The following is a 25139-nucleotide window of genomic DNA, read 5'->3' on the forward strand; positions in this document are numbered from 1 at the left end:
TGTCCACCGTAGGAAATGGTTCGCGCACATCGACCCAGAAGGATTTGACGAAGCGTGGGACGCCTACAGAGAAACTAGGAACACCCTTCGCATCGCCATAAGGTCGGCCAAGGCTGGGGCCTGGGGAGAGTTGCTCTCTTCACTAGATAGGGATCCGTGGGGGCGCTCATATAGATTAGTTTTGAACAAACTTAAAGGAGGGGCGTCCCCATTGACGGAGACACTGGACCCCCATTTCGTCACGGAAGTAATAGACACCCTGTTCCCAAAGCGGAATTTGGATGTAGATCCTATTCCGCGGAGGGAACGGGAGTAGGACAAAGATGAAATGGGGGTCTCCAGAGGAGAGCTAAGGGATGCCATCAGGAATATCAAGAAGGGGAAACCCCCCGGTCCAAATGGCATCCATGGTAAGGCCTGGGCCCTTGCGTCAAAGGACTTGGCCGAACCCATGAGGCGACTCTATACAGAGTGCCTCAAAGGGGGAAAGACCCCCACCTATCCATTCTTCCCCCCAGAATGGAAGAGAGCACACATTGTGCTCCTTCCCAAAGAGGGCAAGCCCAAGGATTCGCCCTCGGCGTATAGGGCGATCTGTCTGTTGGACGAGGCGGGAAAGATCCTGGAGAGGATAATCTCGGACCGTCTCGTCCACCACTTGTCCCGGGAGGGTCCTGACTTACATCGGGATCAATACGGCTTCCGCACAGGACGTTCAACTATAGACACTATCTTGCGTGTGCGCTCGGTTGCGGAGGCCGTTATGGGGGTGGGCGGGGTGTTGCTTGCAGTATCATTGGATATCTCCAATGCATTCAACGCCCTGCCCTGGAGTCGAGTGGGGGAAGCCCTGAGATTCCTCCCCCCATATCTAATCAACATAGTCGGAGACTACTTCCGGGATAGAAGTTTGGCCTATACAGACAGGAATACCGAGGGCCAACAGAGGGAAATGTCATGCGGTCTTCCACAGGGGTCAGTACTAGGGCCCCTAATGTGGAACCTTGCTTATGACAATATCCTTAGGACTGCCCTCCCCCCGGCTGCACAGCTGTGTGTTATGCAGATGACACACTGGTCATGTCTGGGGGGAATAACGGGGGGAAAGCTATCGCGCGGGCTGAACTTGCGGTGGCCAGGGTGATACGCTCTATCAGAGCGTTGGGACTCAAGGTGGCACTCCAAAAAACGGAGGCATTATTCCTCCACAAGGGGAGGCACGGGATGCCACCAATGAGTCACATAAGGGTGGATAACGCCCCCATCGAAGTGGGGACCCATATAAAATCATGGGTCTCCACTTGGACAGCAGGTGGACTTTCGGCGAGGATTTTAGCAGACTAACCCCGAGGGTGGAGAAAGCAGCTATGGCGCTTAATCGGCTACTGCCAAACCTCGGGGGACCTAGCGAGAATGTTCGCCGACTTTATGCGGGCACGGTTCACTCTATGTTACTGTACGGGGCCCCAGTGTGGGCGGAGAAACTGAACGCCACCCACAAATTAAAGGACCTTGTCCACAAGGTCCAGAGGCGGGTGGCGAACAGAATATGCAGAGGGTACCGTACAGTTAGCGGGATCGCAGTGGAGGTACTCGCTGGAATACCCCCTGCGGAACTACTCGCGCGTATGTACGCCGATGTATATCAGCATACGCGCGAGTTACAAGCGACGGGAGAAACCATAACGGACCGTGTCCGCTGCGTATTGAGAGTCCATCATCGACAGATCCTCATTGACAGATGGACCGGCAACCTTCAAGACCCACGGCTGCCGGGACGTAGGACCGGAGCGGGATCCGTTAGTGCACGGTGCGATAGCGCACAACCCGATAGCACACGAAAAATTGAACACAATTCCCGATAGCCCACATCCCTCTAGCACACATCCCGATAGCACACAATGCAAAAGGCGCATCATCCAGATAGCGCACAATGAAAAAGGCGCATTATCCCGATAGCGTACAATGCAAAAGGCGTATTGTTCCGATAACACACATCCCGATAGCACGCATCCCGAAAGCGCACGGTGCGATAGCCCACAGCCCGATAGAACACATCCCGATAGCACACATACCGATAGCGCACGGGGCGATAGCCCACAGCCCGATAGCACACATCCCGATAGCACACAGGTCCTAAGCACCCCCCCCCAACCACACCCCCACACCCCCACCCACAGTGTGCTATCGGGCTGTGGGCTATCGCACCGTGCGCTATCGGTATGTGTGCTATCGGGCTGTGGGCTATCGGGATGTGTGCTATCGAGATGTGTGTTATCGGAACAATGCGCCTTTTGCTTTGTGCGCTATCGGGATAATGCGCCTTTTTCATTGTGCGCTATCGGGATGATGCGCCTTTTGCATTGTGTGCTACCGGGCTGTGTGCTAAAGGGATGTGGTTTATCGGGAATTATATTAAATTTTATGTGAGCTATCGGGCTGTGGGCTATCGCACCGTGCGCTAACCGGACCCTCCCGTAGGACCGTCGAGGCTGTCCTGTCCTGCTTCAAGGACTGGCTTGGCAGGGCACATGGGGGTGTATCTTACCGAATAACCCAGGTGCTAACCGGGCATGGCTGCTTTGGGGAGTATCTGGGTCGAATTAGGAGGGAGAGGACAACAAAGTGCAACCACTGTGACCACCTAAGGGATGATGCCCAACACATCCTTGCAGATTGCTCTGCATGGTTAGATGAAAGACGGACCTTACGGCCGCAGTGGGGGCTGACCTCAGTTTGCCCACTGTGGTTTCAGCCATAGTGGACGCGGAAGAGAGATAGAGTGGGTTCTCCTACTGCGAGAGAGTTCTCCCACAGAAGGAGGAGGCAGTGAGGGAGAGAGAGCGGGCGGGAAGAAACACCCGCCACAACGTTCTTTCTCCTGGGGCCCGGGAGGAGAGGGACGACCCCTCCTGGCTGCCTGGGCGAGGGAATCGCCGTGGTGGGGGCCGGGGGAGGGTCGTTCCCCACACTCCAGATAATACTGGGGTGAGATGAGGTCGCCGGGGGGGACTCGGGACACATAAGTCCTGAACTCCTCCCCCGGCGGCCTCTCGGGAATTGGAGGGGTGGGCGGCTGGCCCTCGCTTCGGCAGGGTGCACTCGCTCTAGCCCCCAAACGGGCAACCTCCTCGGTTGCGGCCGAATTCTAACCCCCTTCGGGGCGGAAGTAGTCGCAATCAGGGAGGACGGTGGGGGGGTCGCGTTCCCCGGGCATCCGGGCTTCGGCCTGGTTGCTCGGGGCGCGCGATTCCCCCCACGGACGGAGATGCAGCGAGTGGTGCCCTCACACCGGGAGTCGCAAGGCACCGGGGTGGGGGCACCACCGCTGTGGAGAGGACCCTTCTCCTTCTGTGGAGGGTCCTCTGGTGAGGGCCTCCGGGGCTGAATGCCGATTTCGACCACCTTCTGGGGGTCGGAGGGAGCACCAGCCCTGGAGGCGGGGGGCCCCGGCTCGAGCGGGAATACTCGAGCCGTGACCCCGCCCTCCCCAAGCTCTTTGGGAGGGCGCGACGTGAGGTTGGTGTCACCTTGCGTCGCAACCGCGAAGTTCGAAAGATGGCGGAGGGGAGAGCCACTCCGTGGCTCTCCTCCGAGATGGAAAGGTGGGGGGGCGGCGAGTCGGCATGGGATACCAGCATCTTCACCGCCCCCTACCTAACGCCCGGGAAGGACACCCGCTGTGGTTTTAGTGCGGTCCCCTTCTGTGCCCCAACACAGGGAAGAACGCGGTTCTCCCTGGGATGAGGAGAAGGAATCCCACATAACCCTTGCTCTCTACCCAGGGGGCAAGGATACCTCATGGAGGTTTCCACAGCGTCAAAAAAAAGAAAAGGGTAGGGTCCGACTCTCCTCTGGTTACTGCCTCGGCGAGGGCCCCCTCTTCGCCCAGGCAACCAGGAAGGGTCGTCCCTCTCTTCCCGGGACCCCGGAATGCGCACGCGCCTTCCCCGTCTTTCCCGTTCTTTCTCCGCCTCTTCCTTCTGCGAAATTATCCTCTCCCCGGAAGGCTTTCCACCCCGCTTCGCCCCTGGACTATGTCGCCACCACGGCCAGAAGCGAAAAATCCGCCCCCACCACGGCCGCGAGGTTCACCCTCTCTTCGTCCCACGCAGCACACTCTTTCAAGGTGTGCTGCGCGTAACGGCAGGTTTCCTTTTGACTCGATGGGGAATGGGCTGGTATTCAAACACTACGCTCATTCTTTTTCCCCTCACCCTGCTCCATCCATAAATAATTTTTCTGGTTCGGAAAATACTTCTGCAATAAATCCAGAAATGATTAAACAGCTCCTCGAAAAAATTGCTGATCTCGTAATGGATAAGCTAAGTCCCTTTCTTAAGCTTTTTGGAATTTATAAAGCTACTTCAGAAATCTTGAGTTCATTTTTACATTCTTTAAACTCTTCCTCGGTGATCTCTAATACACCCTCATCTAATGGCTCATCCCCGGAATAATCTTGCCAACGCAGCCCTTAAAATTCTATAGTGGAATTGCCATTCTTTGCTTAATAAAGTAGATATATTAAATCCCTTGTTCATAGAATATGATGTTATTGTCTTATCTGAAACCTGGCTTAATGATAAGTTACAGATCTGTATTCGAGACTTTGCCGTTCTCCGAGCAGATTCCCAAATTAACAGAAGTGGCGGGTTGCTTCTAGCTATACGCAATTCTATTCCTTATTCACTTTTAAAGAATACTTTTTATGTTGAAAATAAACTCGAAAATATGGTCGTTATTATTCATTTTGAACGATTTGACTTAGCTATCATTTCTGTATAGACATTTTTTTTTTTTTTTGTTCGCTGGGGAAACCTTTTATGCCTCCGGGATGAGAACATGGGTTATGTGGGACTCATTCTGCTTATCCCAGGGGGAACCGAAGTTTTCCCCGTGATAAGCCACAGAATGTTACTGCACTAAAAACCCCAGCGGGTGTCCTTCTCAGGCGTTGGTTGGGGGGCGCCCGGGGTGCTGGTATCCCATGCCGTCCGGACGCCCCCCCCCCGCCTAGCCTTCTCCGGGGAGATGCCTTAACCTTGCGGCCAAGACACCTCCCCGTCCGCCATCGTGCGAATGCCTCCCGGTTGTGACGCGGAGCGGACACCGGCTCCACGTCACGCCTTCCCATTGGTGTTGGGGGGGGCTGGGTCGGGGCTCGAGTATTCCCGCTCGAGCCCCGGCCCCTCCGCCCTCCGGCCGAGGCCCCTTCCGCTCTCCACTGGGGGCAGCGGATCCGACCGCCAACCGGAGGGCCCTCCTCAGGGTTCAGGCGGCTCCCCAGGGCTTACGCCGTGGGAATCCGCCCTTGTCCCTCCCTCGAGGTCTCCGGGGGCAGAGCGCCGGACTTAAGCGTCCAGCACTCCCCCCCGGTGACCTCATCCCACCCCAGTATCGTCTAGGGCGGGACGGGGCCCGACCCTCCCCTGGCCCCCACCACAGCGACCTCTTCGCCTGGGCAGCCAGGAGGGGTCGTCCCTCTCCTCCCGGGACTCAAGGGAGAGAACAAGTCTCCCCTTCTTCCGCTCTTTTCCCTCTCCCTTTCCTTCTCCTCCTTCTGCGACATGACTTTTTCGCTGAAGGAGGAGACCGCCCTCCATTTCTGCTCGTCTCCCAACATTTTACCCACCAGGGTGGGCAGAGACAAGTCCCCGCCCACCACCCCCGCCAGTTCCGCCCTCTCCCCCGCCCATCCTGGGCACTCCTCCAGAGTGTGCTGGGCCGTATCGCAATCATAGTCGCAGAACCAGCACACCCTAGACTTCGCCTTGCCGATTCGGCACAGGTACTCACCGAAGCAACCATGTCCGGTGAGCACCTGCGCCATTCTGTACGACACACTTCCTTGAGATCTGTCCAGCCAGTGGACGAGATGAGGTCTTATGGCCTCGATGGTCCTCTGGCCGGGCAAGCTGGGATCCTCCAGCATGCCCCGCCATCTTTCTATGAGGACACGTCGGGCCTGCCCCCTCACTGTACGCCTGATACCGTCTGTGACGAGAACTCCCGCCCGCTGCAGCTCCTTTACTCTGGTATATACCTCAGAGTACATGCGGGCTAGGAGTTCCGCCGGGGGCACTCCTGAGAGCACCCCCACCGCCGTCCAGCTCACTGTCCGGTACCCCCTGCATATGCGGTTAGCCACCCGACGCTGTAGCTGTCTCAAGGCATCGCGCAGACGCCGAGTGGCCATCACCTTTTCCGCCCATATGGGGGCACCGTACATAAGCATGGCGTGTACAGTACCAGCGTACAGTCGGCGAACTTTTTCCGCGGGTCCCCCAAGGTTAGGTAAGAGGCGGCTCAGTGCCATGGCCGCCCTCTCCACCCTGGGGGAGATTTGCCAGAAATGCTCGCCGAACGTCCACCGACTGTCCAGGTGGAGGCCCAGGTACTTCAGATGGGCCCCCACCTCGACCGGGGTGTCGACAACTCGTATTCGGGCTCTTGGTGACGCCCCATGTCTTGTGTTGTGGAAAAAAGTTGCCTCCGTTTTATGGGGCGCCACCTTAAGCCCTACCGCCCGAATGGTGTTTATCACCCTCCCAGTAGCCAAGTTGGCCTTGGCTATAGCTTCCCCCCAGTTTCTCCCTCCGGCCAGGATCAAAGTGTCGTCTGCATAGCAGACGACATGACAGCCGGAAGGGAGGGCAGTCCGCAGGACCACGTCGTACGTGATGTTCCACAGGAGCAGTCTTAACACGGACCCCTGCGGAACTCCACACGACATTCTACGTTCCGTCCTTTCCGCGTCCCGGTCGTAGTAGGTCACCTTCCTGTCCCGGAAGTAGTCCCGAACCATCGCTATCAAGTAGGGGGGCACCTGGTGGTATTCCAGCGCCGCCCCTACCCGACGCCAGGACAGGGTGTTGAAAGCATTAGATATATCTAATGATACTGCCAGTAACACCCCGCCTTCCTCCATGACGGATTCCGCGATCGAGCGCACTCTCTTGACTGCGTCAATTGTAGAGCGCCCGACCCGGAACCCGTACTGATCTTCATCGAGATTCGGGCCAAATGCCGGACGATGCAGTCGCAAATAATCCTCTAGGATTTTGCCCGCCTCGTCCAGAAGGCATATCGGCCGGTACGCGGAGGGCTTGTCCCGCATTTTGCCCTCTTTAGGAAGGAGGACTATATTTGCCTCCTTCCATACTGGGGGGAATTTCCCCTTCCTGAGGCATGAGGTATACAGGTCCCTCATCTCATTCTGGAGATCCTTGTGAGCAAGGCGCCATGTCCGTCCCGGGTCGCCGTCAGGTCCCGGCGCTTTCGCGCTCTTGATTTTCCTGACGGCATCCCTCAGCTCTCCTCTCGAGACATGCATCAGCTCCTCGTCCCATTCCACTTCTCTTTCAGGAATCTGGTCATCGTACCCATCCTCCATATCCGGAGACAGAGTATCGATGACCTTCCGGAAGAGCGGATCCATTGCTTCTGTGATCGGGGACGCCGCCTATTTCAGCTTGCCAAGCACAAGCTTGTAGGGGCGCCCATGGATCCCTATCTAGAGAGGAGAGCAATTCTCCCCATGACTTCGCCTTTGCCACTCGGATCTCTTTCCTGAGTTCGTCTCGGAGAGACCAATATTCCCCCCATGCCTCATCATGTCCTTCCCGGTTGCGGCATCGAATGGCCCGCCTTTTTGCGCGGACCAATCTTTGCCGCAACTCCGCTATTTGTTCTGACCACCAGTAAGCCTTTTTTGGTGGCTGGAATTTGGTCCTAGGCATGGAAGCTTCGCACGCAGTCTCCATAGTGCCCAATGGAGCTTGCCCTCCAGATCTTCCTCCAGAGCGCCCCCTCTAGTCATGAGGGCTCACTGGATGGACGCCATGAAGGCATCCTCATCAAGTTTCCTAAGGGCCCATCGCTTGGCCGGGACTCCTTTTCCCTGCGCCGGGCCACGGTCTCCCTGGGAATGGCAACGACGGAGAATGTTATATACTCATGAGTGTTTCCTTCTCCTTCGCTACCCTCCATCCCGTGGTGATTCTGGCTGCAAGGGGGTTCGCCCAAGTCAAATCAACTATTGAATCCCCCTGTCTTCTGACGCACGTGTTTTGTGCGCCAGAATTAATCACCCCGAGACCGCAGTCCGCCGCCCAATTTAAAACCATATCTCCCCTCCAGTCCCGCCGCGGGGATCCCCACACGCCTGACTTGGCGTTGAAGTCTCCCGCGACAATGATCGGTCGTGGAGAAAGTCTTCTAGCTAGTATGCCCACCTTTCCCAGCATGCGCGCGTAGTCGTCGCGCTGTATGCTTGGTGAAAGTTAAACAGACACCACTGCGATGAGCCCCCAGGTCACTGCCACGAATCCTCTTCCCCTGGTGTGCTTCACCATGGGGGGGAGTTCGTGGTTTCTCTCCAAGTAATGGCCGCTAGGCCGTCTGTACTTACGGCATACCTGGGATCCTCTCGGGCGCTTTGGTGCGGTTCCGAGAGGATCCCAAGGCCACAATCCTCCTATGCCATCTGCTGGAGCAGGAGGTCTTGTGCCGGCTTCGAGCGGTTGAGGTTGGCCTGTATGATTCTACAGGTCATCTCTCTCGAAGCCGGCGCCCTCCTCGCACTCTGCTTCCATTTCAGAAGCGGAGTCCCTCTCTCCTAAGTCTTCTTTCACCCTCCTCCTTTTTCCCACTCCAGTTCTGGGGAGGGTGTTCTCCTCCTCCGCCTTTCTCCTTTCAGGGGCGGGCGTTGGAGCTCGAATGGAGGAAGAGGAGGAGGAGGCTAGTCTCCTTTCCTCCTCGTTTCTTCTTTCCTGTATGGTGGGGTGGTTCTTCTTGCTCATAGTATTAAGAGTTAACCCCCTTGTTCCCTTCTTTATAGAGGGACACGCCTTGCCTCCAGAGCGATGGCCCGCCGGGAGATTCTTATCCCTGCATATAGGGCATTCTGCCTTCTTCCGGCAGGACCTCGCCTCGTGTCCCTCCTTGCCGCATCGGAAGCATTGTTTGCTTCGGTCTTCCTTGTTGGGGCACCGCTGCCTGACATGGCCTCCCTCCAGGCATTTATAGTACTGGAGGGGCCTGTTTTCGAGCAGCTGTACCCCAACTATTGCCCATCCTATTTTAATCCTCTCCGCGGCTGCGATCTTGTTTGCCGCAGTGAGGGGGTATTTTGCCCAGGCCGTCCCCATTCCATTTGGAGACATTTGAATGCTCCCGACCTTGATCTCTTCCACTTCACATCCTCCGGATAGCGCCACTGACATGGCTATCTCCAGGGGCGTGATGGACTCCTCGAGTCCTCGCAGGCGGATCTCCGCCATTTTGGTGGGTCTATCCACCCTGATATTGTCCCTCCGCGAATATTTTTTTGAGGTTACGCGCTAGCTTGTCCGCTAGTGCGTTGCCATTTTTTCCGGGGACCTCAAATATGAGGGCCCCGGTTATCGCTCTCCTGATTTTAACCCCTTCCTTGATATCAAAGTAAGCCAGGTTGATTTTCATCCTGGCTTCCCTCATTGTCTCTTCATACTGGCCAGGAAGGCATGTGACGGTCACTTTGGCTCCCTCCTGGCCTTTGTCTCGTTCTTTGGTTTGGAGGCCGAAGGTGGTCCCTTCTTCTCCGCATTGGCTGCCTTCCTTTGTGTGGCGGCATGCGCCGCCTTCTTTTCTTTTTGGGCCGTTTTGCGGCTTACTACCGTGGCCCAGGTGCTGTCCTCCTTTCCTTTCTGCTGCGCAGGCCTTACCGCTTGCTGTTGCTGTTTCTGCTGCGGCTTGGCGGTTTGCAGCTTTTGTCCACTCTTCGTGGTCATCGGCTGCTGCTGTTCTACAGCTTCTGGGGCCTTCTCTTTCTCCTTCCTCTTCTTCGGGGGCTTTGCGACCATCCTTTTCTCCGGATTGGCAGGGGGATTTAATGTAGTCGCCGCCACCGATTTCCCCTTCTTTCCCTCCTTCGCTTTTTCGCTGTCCCCCCCATATGCATTGTTCTTCTTCTCAGGGGGGCCTGGCTCGGCGCTAATTTGCTGAGGGCTGTTGATCGCCCTCAATTTCTCCCTTTTCCATTGGTCGTGGCTCTTTGGTGGAATGCCTAGTCTGTTGTCGAGTAGGCGCTCCACCATGCCTTCCATCTTCGCCCAGAACTGCTCCTGCTGCTCCTTTTCTCCTCCCATTGTCTTGCCGATTGTTTGCGATAATACGTTCGCAGGTGAGGGGTTCCATGTGGCGAGGGATTCGGTATCCTCTTCCATTACCACGTCCTCCTCCTCTTCCTCCATCCTCGAGGGGCCTGGGATTTCCCCGCATACGTGCGGAAGTGAGGTTCCAGATTCCTCTTGATGCGTGGAGGCCTCCCTGTCCTCGGGCAGAAGCGAGGCCTCCTCGCATCCCTTTCTTGCTTTCCTTGCGTTCTTCCTCCTTGGCCTTTGGGATAGTGGCGGTTCCCTTTCTTGAAACTCTGGGATTTCCCCATCCTCTGATGGTAGTGAAGTTCCCGAGTTTCATTCCAAGAAATCCCCTCCCTCTACAGATACAAGAGCCTTTTTCTCACTATTTTCCCTTTTATATTTTTTAAGGAGGAGATTGGCAGTCTCGTTCTGGTGCCTCAGTTTGGCTATTTCGGTCCTCAGATCTCTCAGTTGCTCGTCTATTGGAACGTCAGCTAGGTTCTGGGCCCTGATTGCCAGAGCGGTTGCTGCCGCGCACATTTGTGCGGCCGCTTCCTTTGTCCCTTTTGCCAGTGTTCCTTGCATCTTGTTGCTTTTCACGGCGATCTTATATAGCACAATAGCTTGTTTGTTTGCTAGTGCCTCCAGATCAGGTATAGGTCGTTGTCTATACTCGGCCTCCTTTTTCCTGACCTCAACAAATTCCATGTAGGATTTGGTTTTTTCTGGTTTCTCTCGAGGATCCAGGATTTTTTACAGCCTCTCTATCTCTGCCCGGATCTTCCTCTCCTCTTCCCTCGCTTGCTTTAGGCAATATTCCCCGGTCGTCTCACCCCCACCAGGTCCTCTTGTCTCAGGAATTACCGGGACAGGCGCTTCATCCTCCTCTCCTCTTGGAAACAGCTTATTGTACGTCGAGCGGGCCGCGTTATTAGGGTCCGCTAGACTACCACCAGCTGATGTTGTTGTTGGCTGGCTGTTATTTCCTCCCGGAGGAGGGGGGTTTCCCTTCTCTTCTTCCCCTGCATACAAAGATGAGAGGCTCGCCGCTGGGCTAACTTTTGTTAAGATGACAGCTGGAATCTTTCCAGTTGCCATCTGCCAATCCTTTGGGGTGAGGCACATGACCTCACAGAGCTTGCATCGTCCGTGCTCACTCCCTCTTGTAGTTCGCTTTCGCTGCTCCTTTTTGGAGCTTTTTTATTGTTTTTCGCCGTGTTGTTTTTATTTGTATTCTGCATCGTGGTTTATCCCACTTTCCCGGCAGGGCTCCGCTCTCCGGCGTATCTCCCACCCGACCAGAGGTGCCCCGAAACTTGGCCGACCACATCTCCGGTCGGGGCCCGGGGTAAGCCCCGGGGGACAGCATACACCCAAAGAGGAAGGACCAAAAGCCCCCCTCCCGGGTCCCAGCCCTTTACTCAGGTGCGAGGGTTTTGACGGTTGGGACTGGATCACCGCTCCCCGACCCAGTCTTGCCCGCCGTGGCGACCAGCACGCCCACCGCTGGGGGACGAATGCCAGCAGTGGGCAGGCGCCTCTTCCGACCGGCTGGTTCGGAAGGGGAAACGGTCCCGACCGGCCGGAAGTATACCTCTCGTCGCCGGGCCCTGCCACGGAATACGTCCGAGCGGCCCCGGCGACTCCCCGCCCCTACCGACCCGAGCCCGGAAACGCCCGGGTGGCCCGGGAGTGGCCGTCCCCGGGACGCTGAGATGAGAGCAAGCCCTCCACCAGCACCCGGAGACTCTATCTCACGCCCCCTAGTCTCTGGAAGAACACCCAGAGTCCAGAGAGTTGTTGTACCCAAGTTAGACTTAGGTACGGGTCACTCTTGGCACCCATCTCTCTACGAGATGGGTGAGCCCCCCTACCACGACAAGGTGGTGACCCACGGGGGAGGTATATAGACATCCTGCAGAGTCTCTTTCTCTTTAGGAGTACAATTCGCTTTTTAAATTCTGTAGTTCTTTCTCTCATTCTATCTTATTGGGAGACTTTAACGCGCACCATATGGAATGGAGGGGGTGCTTCGGACCCGTGCTATCGGGATGTGTGCTATCGGGCTGTGGACTATCGGGCTGTGGACTATCGCCCCGTGCGCTATCGGTATGTGTGCTATCGGGATGTGTACTATCGGGCTGTGGACTATCACACCGTGCGCTTTCGGGATGTGTGCTATCGGGATGTGTGTTATCGGAACAATACGCCTTTTGCATTGTGCGCTATCGGGATAATGTGCCTTTTTCATTGCGCGCTATCGGGATGATGCGCCTTTTGCATTGTGTGCTATCGGGATGTGTGCTAAAGGGATGTGGGCTATCGGGAATTATGTTCAATTTTTCGTGTGCTATCGGGTTGTGCGCTATCGCACCGTGCGCTAACGGATCCCGCTCGCCATATGCGACCTCACAATCCACTATTAGCAGCCGTTTCCCCCCTTTTCCCCATCTTTTTTTTCATTCCCTTTTTTCCTCCTCTGTTCTTCCTCTTCTTCCATATCCCCTTATCCTCTTTTCCTCTCCCCTTATCCTCTTTTCTCCTTTCCTCCTTTCTCCTTTCTTACCGGGCCTTTCTTCCATTTCTCTGTTCGTTCCGCCGCTTCCTTAAACTAACTTACATCTTATTTACAACTACTTACAATTCTTACATTTCTTTACGACTATCTTACGAACTATCTTACGAACTATCTTACGTGTATACCCTATTCTAAACTATCGAGAAAGAGAGATCTGACCCTAATCTCCGCCGCCTCGACTTCCAGTTCCTTCATACGTTCTCCTTCCATCCGTCCATACCCCTCCCGCCATCGTTCTCCCCTGCCTCATCCTCCTACTTTTTCCCTTCTCTTTTCCCTTCTAACTCCCTCAACCACCATTCTCCTCCCTCTTGCTGCTCTAAGATCTCCCTCATCCTCTCCCACCAGTTCCCTTCCCCTCCTCGCCCATGCACTCTCCCAACACATGCTCCCATATCTCCTCCCCCCTCCACATCTCCTGCACATCCTCTTCTCCTCTTTTTCCCAGTACTTCGCACCTCTCATCTCATTGTTCATTCTGTACCTAATCATCCTCTTCCATCTACTTTCCCCCTTCCCTTCTTCAGATATGCCGATACCCCTTCCTCTTTTATCTCCCCATATCATCTATTGTTCCTTAAACCTCTAATCTTTTCCCATCTCTCCTCCCTTTGTAATTCTCTGTCCCGCTGCTCCCAACCTTCATTCACCTCTTCCTCTCTCCATCCCCCTTCCTCCATCTCCCTTATTTCTATTCCCCTTTCCTCGAAGAATTTTTTCCTTTCCTCATCTCAACCCGATAGCTCTCTACATTCCCTCACCCTCTTTTTCATCTCCTCCAGGCATTTCTTCGCCAGCTTTCCGCCTCTCCCCTCTTCTATTTTTTTCGAACCCCACCGCCGTTTTCCCTGCTTCCATCCTAAACTTATATTTCCCAATCTCCTCCCTTACCATGTACCCCGGCGTACACCAGTCAACTCCTAATGTCCATCTGATCCACCTATCTTGCATCGTCTCTACTTCCTTTCTCTCTTTCCAACCCCATATTTCCGCTCCATACTCCATCACCGTTCCTACTAGCTTCTCACATAACCAAATTCTTCTATCCCAATTCCCCGCAAACCTCCTTTTTCCTATCTCCCATACCTGTCTAATGACCGCCCCTGCCTTCCTAACCCTCTCTCTCACATGTGCCTCCTGACCCACGTTTCTCTGCAACATATACCTATACCCTAAATATGTAAACTCTTTCACCTCTTCTACCTCTTTCCCTTTCCATCTCCACTTCACCTTCCTCATCCTACCACCTCCTCTTTTGAACCTCATCACCTTTGTTTTATCTACATTAATCTCCAGCTTTTTGACATCCAAGTACCCCTCCAGCTTCCCCATCATATGCTTCATCCCTTTCTCATCCTCCGCGAGCAAAACCATATCATCCGCATACGCCAAACAATATACCTTCTCTTCTCCCAACATTACTCCCCCCCATCCTCGCCTCCTTAGCACCTCATCCACGTCTGCCACCACCAAGTTAAACAGATATGGACTCATCGGACACCCCTGCCTTACCCCCCTTGCCGGCCAAAAACTCTCCCCTTGCCACACCCTTACTCTTACTCTACTCTTCGTTTTCTTAAAGCTCTCCTCTATCCTCACCCTCAGCCCTTCTCTAACCCCTCTCTCTCTCTCTCTCATCGCTTCCCCCAGTACCTCCCTGTCCACCGAATCAAAAGCCGCCTTCAGGTCCACAAAGCTTGCAAACAGCGATGCCCATTTTGCCGCAACTTACAGCATACACACACGCGAGCGGTCGTGTCGGTGCGCTCGGGCAACTTCGGGCGGGCTCGGTAGAAGAGTACAGTCATGCTGTCTCAACTCGCCGATCGCCGAGCTATAGCTATAGCTAACATCGCCAGGGCCGCTGACGCGTGAGCCGCGAGAATGCTAGGCGTGTTTATTTCTATCTCCCCGCTCGTATGCCCTTTCTTTCTCAGATTGAATAATTAAATAAATCTTTATGTAAAATTAAAATATGTATAGAATACATGAAATAAAGTAATATAATTATATATAATTAAATACAAAAGTATGATATACAGTAATGATATAAAATAATTAAAGAAATAAAGAACATAAGAAGCGTAAATGATAAATAAATCCACTCTTGGCCAATATGTACGTTTTTTTCTTAAACAAGCACCGTTATTAATTAGAAAAATAACTTAGTGTTAATGTAAGAAAAGTGAAATTAAAAATTAAACTAAATGTATATTTTGTAAAAATTATTATATTAGTACAATCCCATATTATTGTAGTATACTTTTAACTTGCTAATAACAAATACATCTAGTAAAATTAAAGGAAAATATATTATTTTTGTAATAACAGTTCTAACATATTTTATTTTTACAAATGGATTACGTACATATTGTTGCTCAACGGAAACCGCGAGAAGGTGGTGGTTTCTTCCGTCAATAGGAAATGTAAAAAATTTTTTTTAACATTGTAATAATGTTAAAACAACAATTTTTTACATTTCCAAAGAATGTGGATAGGATAGGTATAAATTAAATGATAGGTATAAAAGATACATAAAGAGAGAGAGAGAGAGAGAGAGAGAGAGAGAGAGAGAAAGGACACAGGTAAAAGAAATAGATAGAAATAGATAGAAAGAAAAGATAGAAAGACGATAGATAGAAAAAAAGGAGAGAGAAAAGCTGCAGATTAAGCTATAAATTGATAGAAAGATATAAAAAATAGAACATAGAAAGAGACACGCAATGCATAGAGAATGTGCTTATTTTAAGGTCACTCTTCATGATTTATAATTCACGTTTTTTGTTTTTTGAAATTAATATTGAATTCGTTGTGTTAAAGCCGCATTTTTATGCAGTTTTCATTATATTCAAGAGAATAATTAAATGGTAAAATTCTCCACAATTTCACTTTTAACACGAACAAAATATTAATTTAAGAAATCAATTAAAAAATAATTCAGTATCTCTAGTACAGAGCTGTCCACGTTTTGCACTTTTCGGCCGATTTCCGAGGCTCACCGCCTAGCGGCCCCCACTTACGCTCGAGACCTTAGCAACGCGTGGCCCGATAACCGTAGTTGCTAAGGTCTCGAGCGTAAGTGGGGGCCGCTAGGCGGTGAGCCTCGGAAATCGGCCGAAAAGTGCAAAACGTGGACAGCTCTGGTATAAATGATAGGTATAAAAGATACATAAAGAGAGAGAGAGAGAGAGAGAGAGAGAGAGAAAGGACACACGTAAAAGAAATAGATAGAAATAGATAGAAAGAAAAGATAGAAAGACGATAGATAGAAAAAAAGGAGAGAGAAAAGCTGCAGATTAAGCTATAAATTGATAGAAAGATATAAAAAATAGAACATAGAAAGAGACACGCAATGCATAGAGAATGTGCTTATTTTAAGGTCACTCTTCATGATTTATAATTCACGTTTTTTGTTTTTTGAAATTAATATTGAATTCGTTGTGTTAAAGCCGCATTTTTATGCAGTTTTCATTATATTCAAGAGAATAATTAAGTGGTAAAATTCTCCACAATTTCACTTTTAACACGAACAAAATATTAATTTAAGAAATCAATTAAAAAATAATTCAGTATCTCTAGTATTAAAAGGAAAAAAGTGTACATGCTTTATACCTAATATAATATTAAAAATAATACATATGTATATGTATAAAGAGAGTACAAATATGTTCGCGTAAATTGTATAATTATGGCTAAACTACTATGGATATGCGCTATGACTTATTATTAAAGTTAGTAAGACATATATAAAAACTTTACTGAAAACAACAGGGATAAAACTTAATTTAATTACCACAGGAATTATCATGTAATAAAAATAAAAATAAAATTTCTTTTTTACACATAATGATCTGTGGGAAATAAAATGCTTTATATTATTTGTTGCTTTCAATAAATAAATTACATATTTGTTTTGCTTTTTTCAAACTTTTGGAAATACGTTACAAATGGACATAATGCAATATTAACTTCGAACAATATATATCTTATGATTTTAATGAAATGTAATAAACCTTTTGTACATTTTAAATGTAAATCGATTATCTCATATCAATAAACAACATGATGTTTATTGATTTGAAATCTAGGCATTCAGAATAAAATAAAGAAAGCTTTAAATCTTGTCAAGGAAAAAATCCTATTTCAAACTAATAATAGTGTGTGTGTATCTATGTGTACATGTGTGTGTGTGTGTTCTAAGATCTTGAAACTTTGTATGCCCATACATCATATTATATGAACAATAATGTTATAAAAGAGAGAGAGAGAAAGAGAGAGAGAGAGAGAGAGAGAGAGAGAGAGAGAGAGAGAGAGAGAGAGAGAGAGAGAGAGAGAGAGAGAGAGAGAGACAAAAACAAAGAGAGAATGTATTAATTTTTAACATTATTATTCATATAATATGTATTATAATGTCCAATAGATAATGTCTTATTTTTTGAACATTACTATTGCGCATCTTTAGATGAGGAGGGACCTGGTATATCCGCAGCATATAGATTTAAAGTGCTTTTAGCTTTTTTTGCAGGGGTTGCATATAGCTTATCTGTAGACATGAGAGATAAATGTTTTTCATTTACGTATTTCATGTCTAATGCACTTTCCCCCCTCGTCTTCAACGCAGACTTGAATACGCAAGTCGCATTAATACAGGTAGGAGAAAGTCTGTTTCTCCTTTATTAGTTTTCAATTTTGTTAACATAGAGAATGTTCTTTCTGAATCGGCATTTGAGTTCGGAAGTGCTCTAATCGCATTCAGAAGTGATCTTAAATTAGGATATTTAACAATATTATTAGTCTCACGTTTAAAAATTTGTCGTACAGCAAATTAAATATTACTCCTAAATATTACGGTCCTGTGCAAGCGCTTCGCTTATGCGATCGTCTGTTTTTTTCGATGCCAAGAACAACGCATTCATTGCTATCTCTAAAGAGCATTTTGCTGTTGTCCTGATCGCTAATCCTGTGTCCTAGAGAGCTCCTCCTAATTTCACGGTATTTCTAATCTTTTTAATTTTAATTTTTCTAATTTCTCTTTTCATTGTTTTTAGCTCTTTTTCCATTTTTCTTCTTTCTTCATTCTTTTTCACAATTCTTTTCTCATTCTCATTTTCTTCTGTGCTTGCTTCTGCTTCTATTTCTTTCTCTATTTCTTTTTTCGTGTTTTCTGCTTCCTTGCTTTTTTCTATATCTGTTCTTTCATCATGGAGACATGCGATAAATCAAAACTATCTTGTAAGCGAAAATTTGTTGAAGCATGGCTCAGCGATGATCGCTACAAGTCTTGGATAAGCCAAGTATCGCATGATAATAGCTTATATCACTGCAATATATGCAACAAAAATTTTTTGTGTGTGTTCGAAATGCAAGCCTGAGCGTCGCTCTACAACACCTTAGTATTATATATACCTATATATTATTTGTCTTGTCGAGAGTATTAAGGAGCGCTGTAGTAACAGATGTTATTCCAGCTTGTCGCCGCTCGACAATCACCTTCTAAATTTACAAACAAGCACACCAAAATATTGAGTCACCGCCGGTGGCAAAAATTGAATTTTTCTAGAAGGCTAGAGAAGATTCGAGAACGCCGAGAGAATAAAAGCGACGCATACGGACATTCCGGGCTTTTTTTCTGGCTGTATAATTCGAGACACCTCGTTGCCAGTTTAGTCGTGCTACTAAGTCGATATGAATAAGGTCGCTTGCCTTTTCAATCTGCCTGTAAATAACGTGTAAATATCGTAGAAATAATAATCACCAAACGATTGAATTATTTGCTTTATTTATTGCTTTATTTCAAGTTTCGCGTTACCTAATAGTAATTGCCTTTTATTCAAACAGTGTGGTTGATCGCATGTTTCCAGACACGCGGATTCTGCGTGTCACAAAAATAGTATGAAAGGAAACCAAGGAAACAAAATAAAATTTAAACAACAATGGTTGGATATAGAAGATTTTAAATCATGGTTACGCGAAATGCCAATTGATATCAACTCTGCGTTTTGTTTGCTTTGTAATAAATCAATTGGTTTAACAACCAGCGGTTTAACACCAATATATCGACACGCAGAATCCAAAATGCATAGAAATAAATCGAAAAATAGTAGAGAAGCGAACAAATCGAATGAAGATTTGAATACGCAAAGTGACAAACCGCTTTTGTTGTTTGATGAGCGTAAAAATGTTGCAGAGATTCGATTGGCTGCATTAATTGCAGAAACTAATACTTCTCATCAAACAGCAAACAAATTTCTCAAAATGTTTCAACAGATGGGAGAAGATCCCAAGTGTTGAAAGCCATGACTTTGGGTCGAACGAAATGTAAAAATATAATATCGAATGTTTTATGTCCGGTAGAGACGGATCGTGTTGTTAATAACATTCAGAACACGAAATTTTCTATTTTTATTGACGAAACATCCGATATAACGAACAATAAATGGATGACATTTTTTGTTCGATACGTACATTCTGAGACTTTAGATGTTCAGTTGCAATTGATGAAATTAATTGATATTGATGCAAGAGATTGTAGTGCAGAGAAATTATTTAATGCATTTAAATCAGAAATGTATAAACTACAAATTCCATTTTCAAATATTCAATCCCTGTCGTGCGATAATGCGTCTGTTATGATAGGAAAACATTTATCTTTTAAAAAGAAACTGCAAGAAAAATGTAAAAACTTATTAACATTTTCATGTCCTTGCCATTCCGCCGCATTAGCCGCGCACGCTGCATGTACTAAAATACCCGAATTTTGTGAAGAATTTCTCCGCAAAATTGCGAATTATATACCAGCAGTCCAAAACGTTCGGCTATTTTTAAAGAATTCTGTGAGTATTTTCAAGAAAAAAATCGCAAAATTTTGAAGTTATGCGCCACGCGGTGGCGCTCACATTATTCATGTGTCGATAGAGTTCTAGAATCGTGGGACACTATAAAACATTTCCTTAATGAAATAGTCGTGAGCGAAAAAATAAAATCGGGAGAATATTTATTATCTGTAATGAGCAATGTAGACACTAAAGCTTATTTTCTATTTTTAAAATATGTTTAAAATTTTTTTAACGCATTTAATGCTTTTTTTCAAGCTCATGAAACACTTTTATTGGTGGAGAATCCGATCGAGAACATTCCGCCCGCCTTGCAGGTACAGGCCTGCAAAGAATTTAGCATCGCAAGAAATTCCTCGCGCGAGCGAGAGATCACGCGACTACGCACGTTCTCGCGTGGTAAAAACACGTGTCGCGCGCGTGCAAGCGCATGTATCGAGCGTGACGCTGGAATTCGGCGCTATTCAGTGATTTTGCTACAGCTGTTCGGGCAGGTCTATCGAACCGCGCGTATCAAGTGATACAATGAACGCGAGTTGGGCCGAGAGTGAAAATGTGACATGTATGGGTGTGGTGCTACAGAATTATGGTAAGTGGTGAGTACGAAAGCATGGATGAAAATGGATGCAGGTGAGTAAGAAGTGAATGAATAGTGACATGAAACGTGTGTAATGCCGATTTTTTACGTCTATTATGAGTTCGCTAGGGCCGGTTCGTCAGCGTCGGGGAAGACCAGTTTGCTGATGGGGCGCGTTAAAGTGGTGGTTGCGGTGCGGATCTCGACGACGCGCACGTGGCCATCCGTTCCCGGATGCAGCTTGATAACGCGTGCTAGGGGCCACTTCGTAGGAGGCGTGATTTCGCTGCGCAGCAGGCAGAGCCGTCCGACACGAGCCTCCCAGTTCACTTTGCACCATTTCGGTCGATGAGCCAAGGTATGTAAATACTCCCTGGACCACCGAAGCCAGAAATGATCCTTCATTTGCTGCAGCAGTTGCCACCGGGAGAGACGTGACGGAGGCTCCTTGGCGAGAGATAGCTCTGGGATGGCAGTGAGGGCGGAGCCGATCAGCAGGTGCCCGGGTGTCAGAGCGCTGAAGTCCTCAGGATCGTCCGACGAAGTTTGAAGCGGTCGAGAGTTTAGGCAGGCCTCTATCTGGGAGAGTAAGGTGGCCATCTCCTCATAGGTGAGGGTGACATCACCGATCACTCGACGAAGGTGGTACTTCTTCGATTTGACCGCCGATTCCCAGAGACCGCCGAAGTTGGGCGCCGCCGGCGGGTTAAAAAACCATCGAATTCTCTCCTGAGCAGCAAATGCAGCGACCCGTTGACCTTCCCGCGTAGTAGAGGAGAACAGCTCCTTCAGCTGGGAGTCAGTTCCCACAAAGTTCGTGCCGCAATCGCTGTAAAGCGACATGACACACTTCTCGCCGGGAGACGAATCGACGCAGGGCAGCAACGAAGGCGTTGGAGGAGTAGTCGGAGGCAACGTCAAGGTGGACAGCCCTGGAACTCAGACAAACGAAAATATCAATGAATGCCTTTGTAGCCTTGTGACCGCGACCCTTTGTGGTGCACAACCAGACTGGCCTGGCGTAGTCGACGCCGGTATGGAGGACGTCCTGGTGTGACCCTTGGTACCGGAAGATCCGCCATTAACGGTTGCGAGGTCGCCGCTCGCCATCGTAAGCACTTACCGCAGCGGTGGATGTGGCCCTTGACCAGGATACAGCCTCGAGGAATCCAGTATTCTTAGCGGATGAAGCACCAGGTCATCTGGGTTCCGCCGTGCAGTGTTCGCTGATGGTGTGCATCGATGGCGAGGTGAGTGTATCGTGAGTTGCCCGGTAGTATTACAGGGTGAGTAGTGTCGTACGGCATCCGAGCGTGGCGCAGTCGCCCGCCGACGCGAAGGATTCCCGCCTCATCCAAAAACGGACTTAGTTTGTTGAGGGAGCTTCTTGTCGGCAGCGGCTTTCTCCCTCTCAGAGCCGTTAATTCCTCCTTGTATTTTGCAGCCTGGATGATGAGCAGCCAGTGACATCGGGCCTCGTCTAGCTCGTCAGCGTTGATCCCTCCGTGAGAGTGGGCGTGGAGGCGGAAAGGTCGGCGCCCTCGCAACCAACGTCGGCACCATGCAGTTATTAGGTGCAGTCGGTTTAACGAGAAATAGCGTAGCAGTAGTTCCGGTTCGTCGTCTCCTCGGTCGTCGACAGTGGCGGCGTGAGAGCGGCTGCGTCTCTCTGGAAGGTCGACGTCACTGAGGTCCTCGCCGTAGATACCCCAAGGGCCGTTCTTCGTCAGGAGCCAAGAGGGTCCTTGCCACCACATAGGATGCTCCACCAGTTCTCCCGGGAAGAGCCCCTGGAAGCGCAATCGGCCGGGTTGTCGCGACCGGGCACATGATGCCAGAGGGCATCCGAGAGCGAAGTTTGGATCTCGCTGACCCGGTTGGCCACGTAGGTGTTCCACGACGACAGGTGTCCTCGAATCCACCCAAGAGTGACGGTGGAATCTGACCATAGATGGAGCGCCTTTTCAGCACCGATGTGAGGAAGAGCTTGGGCGACCAATCGGACCAGGAGAGTGGCAGCGAATAACTCCAGTCGCGGTAAGGAGACCTGTTTTAGGGGGGCGACTTTAGTCTTAGCAGCGACCAGTACGACATCATTCCTCCCCTTTCAGGTCGTTTTTAGATAAACGACCGCGGCGTAGGCGCGAACTGAGGCGTCAGCAAAACCATGTACTTCAAGGCTACAATCAGGAACTCCTCCGCCCAAACATCGCGGAACGTGAAGGCTCTCCAGACACGGAAGCTCGGTCTGGAAACGGCGCCACTTGTTTACCTCGGCGTCCGGGAGTGGGCTGTCCTAATCGATCCCGAGCAATCAGGTCGACTGGATGAGGATCTTGGCGAGCACGCTAGTCGGCGACAACCAACCGAGAGGATCGAATAGTTTGGCAGTCAGCGACAAGACCGATCGCTTCGAGCCCGAGGAGAGTGGAATTTGGCGTGTAGAGAAGGAAAAGCGGTCTTCACAAGGTTGCCAACGCATCCCCAACGTGGTTTGGCTCTCTCAAGGCAGCCACCATCTAGACTCTCGTTGCAGACAATCCTCGGCAGATAAGGTCTCCAACAGGTCAGCGTGGTACGCAGACCATTTTTTGAGCGGGAAGCCGCCCGCCCTGCAGATCATTACCAGTTGTCGCAGGATCTCCTTGGCGTCCGGTAGAGAGGCTGCGCCGGTCAGGATGTCGTCCATATAGACGTCTGAGTGAAGAACAGTGGCTCCCTGAGGGTATTGATGGCCTTCGTCCTCCGCGAGCTGGCGTAAAGTGCGGATGGCTAGGTACGGGGCATAAGACAATCCGTAAGTGACGGTTGTCAGCCAGTATACTCTAATGTCTTCCGTTGCATTCTTTCTCCATAAAATTCTCTGCAGGCTCCGGTCATCAGCGTACACCAGGATCTGCCGATATATCTTTTCGATGTCGGTTGCAAATACGTATCGGTGTCGTCTCCATCTGAGCAAGGTGTCGGCCAAGGAGGGGAGCAGATTGGGTCCCGTCATCAGGAAGTGATTGAGGGAATCTCCGTTTGGCAAGGAGCTCAAGCCGTTAAAGACAACCCTCAGTTTGGTAGAAGCGCCGGCCTCGCGCAGAAGGCCGTGGTGTGACAGATAGCAGGCCCTCTGCATTGAATCGGCGGATATTGATGACGCTAGCTTCATGTGATCGAGGGCTAAATATTGCTGCATGAATTCAGCGTACATGCAGTGAAAGCCACACTCCCTCTCAAATTTCTTCGTCACTTGTTGCAGCGCTCTACTGGCCGCCCGTCTAGTTCCAGAGAGGTCGGGTAGAGGCTCAATGGTGGGAAGGCGAACAATATATCGTCCCTCGGCCGTCCGCTAGTGGGTGCGCCGATAGTGCTCTTCGCACTCCAGCTTTGATTTGGAGAAGGGCTGGGGAGGACATTGAAGCTCTTCCTGCTCCCAGAAGCGACACACCAGGCCAGCGAGGTCCTCTTCAATGCGGCACTGGTGAGTGATGATGTGATGTCCGGTCGTCGTCTCGCTAACGGCACCCGACAGTATCCACCCTAGCGAAGTGTTGTGCAACTGGCTCATGAGACCTTCCTTTTCGCAGGCCCTGACCAAGGATTGTAGCGTACACGTCAGCTCCTAGAAGGATGTCCACGGGATCCTCTGAGTGGAAGTTTGGATCCGCGAGCTCCAATCCCTGGAGATGGGGCCAATTCTGCGCCCGACTGCGGCACCCTCCGACGTAGATAGTGAGCTTTGGTAGCACCAGCGCGGCGACGGAGATGGAGGAACCGCCGTATCGGGACTGCAGCGTTAGTGTTACTCTTCCCTTCGATACGCCAATCTTTTTCCCGCCGACCCCGAAGACCGTGACGGAGGCCGACGATCGAGATAGCTTCATCCGCTGTTCCGAAACTATAGACGATTCCAAACCTTGGTCGACGAGACCGCGAGCGGGATGCCAGGAACCATGGTGATCGAGTACGCGAACGCGAGCTGTGGCGAGGAGCACTGACACAGGGGCCGAGATCAATTTTTGCGCGACGTGCGACGTCTTGACGGTCTCGGATTCGCAGAAGGCGTCGTGGAGCGACGAATGATACCGATTACCACACACGGAACAGTTCTTTTTCGAGGAGCACTCGTTTGCCTTGTGTCGTCCGAGACAATTCGCGCACAAGTTACTGTCCGACACGTGTTGCTTGCGCTCTGAAGCCGTTTTCCTTCTATATTCCTCGCAGAACATTACAAAATGGTCGCCCTGACAGAAAGAACAGCGGTCGTGTGCCCTATCCTTCGAGTCTTGCTTCCGCGCGTGGTGGCTACGCGTAGCTTCCGAATCTCCACTTCCTCCGCTGGTTCTGCTTATTGTGCCGTCGACTTTCGCGGGGAACATGGATTCCAACGTGTGATAGACGCCGTTCGAGAAATAGTTCCAACGAGGTATGTCAGCGGGTCGCTCGAGTCACTAATGCAGTTCTCCCACTCGCGGCGAGAGCGGGGATCGAGGAGTTCGACGGCAAGATAAATGAACAGGTCCTCGCTAGTGTCCACAGGCCGGTTAATGCTCTCCAGCGAGTTGACCGTGGATTTGATGCCGTGGAAGATCTTCCTTAGTTTGTTCGCAGATTCTCCCTTCATCTTAGGTAGCGCTAAGAAGTTGACTAAATAGGCGCGAGTTAGTAACCGCTTATTTTCATAATACGCGCTTAATGTTTGCCAGGCGCGATCGAAATTATCCTCCGTGGTGTAGAGGTTGCGTATGAAGAGATCCGCTTCGCCTTTGACACAACTTTTAAGATAATGCAACTTCTTCACAGGTTTGGTGATTTTGTCCTTCCCGATGAGTGACTGGAAGAGGTCACGGAAAGCAGGCCATTCTTCATATTTCCCAGTGAAGATCGGCAGCTGGATACGAGGGAGCGTGGTACGAGGCGCTGGTGTGGACGTCCCTGGAAGCGGTGCAACGGCAGCGAGTGCCTTAGCCTCGACGCCTGCGCATCAAATCGAGCATCAGGCCTTTATTTGAAAGGTAAGCCTCCTCCGCAAGAGAAGGTAC

The 25139-nt window shown here is 50.3% G+C and overlaps 2 protein-coding genes across 2 annotated transcripts; both read right to left on the reverse strand.

Moving 5' to 3' along the window:
• Nucleotides 1–20223: 20223 nt before the first annotated feature.
• On the reverse strand, nucleotides 20224–20952 carry LOC145940215 (uncharacterized). Its single transcript, XM_083045128.1, has one exon. The coding sequence runs from the start codon at nucleotides 20950–20952 to the stop codon at nucleotides 20224–20226; it is 729 nt and encodes a 242-aa protein (XP_082901254.1).
• A 1660-nt stretch (nucleotides 20953–22612) lies between these two features.
• Nucleotides 22613–23308, reverse strand: LOC145940216 (uncharacterized). Its single transcript, XM_083045129.1, has one exon. It carries the CDS (start codon nucleotides 23306–23308, stop codon nucleotides 22613–22615), a length of 696 nt encoding a protein of 231 aa, XP_082901255.1.
• Between the last annotated feature and the right edge of the window lie 1831 nt (nucleotides 23309–25139).

This window comes from Prenolepis imparis, unplaced genomic scaffold, assembly GCF_030444845.1.
Source record: "Prenolepis imparis isolate NDT839.2.m4 unplaced genomic scaffold, iyPreImpa1.0 SCAF_9, whole genome shotgun sequence".
NCBI lineage: Eukaryota > Metazoa > Arthropoda > Insecta > Hymenoptera > Formicidae > Prenolepis > Prenolepis imparis.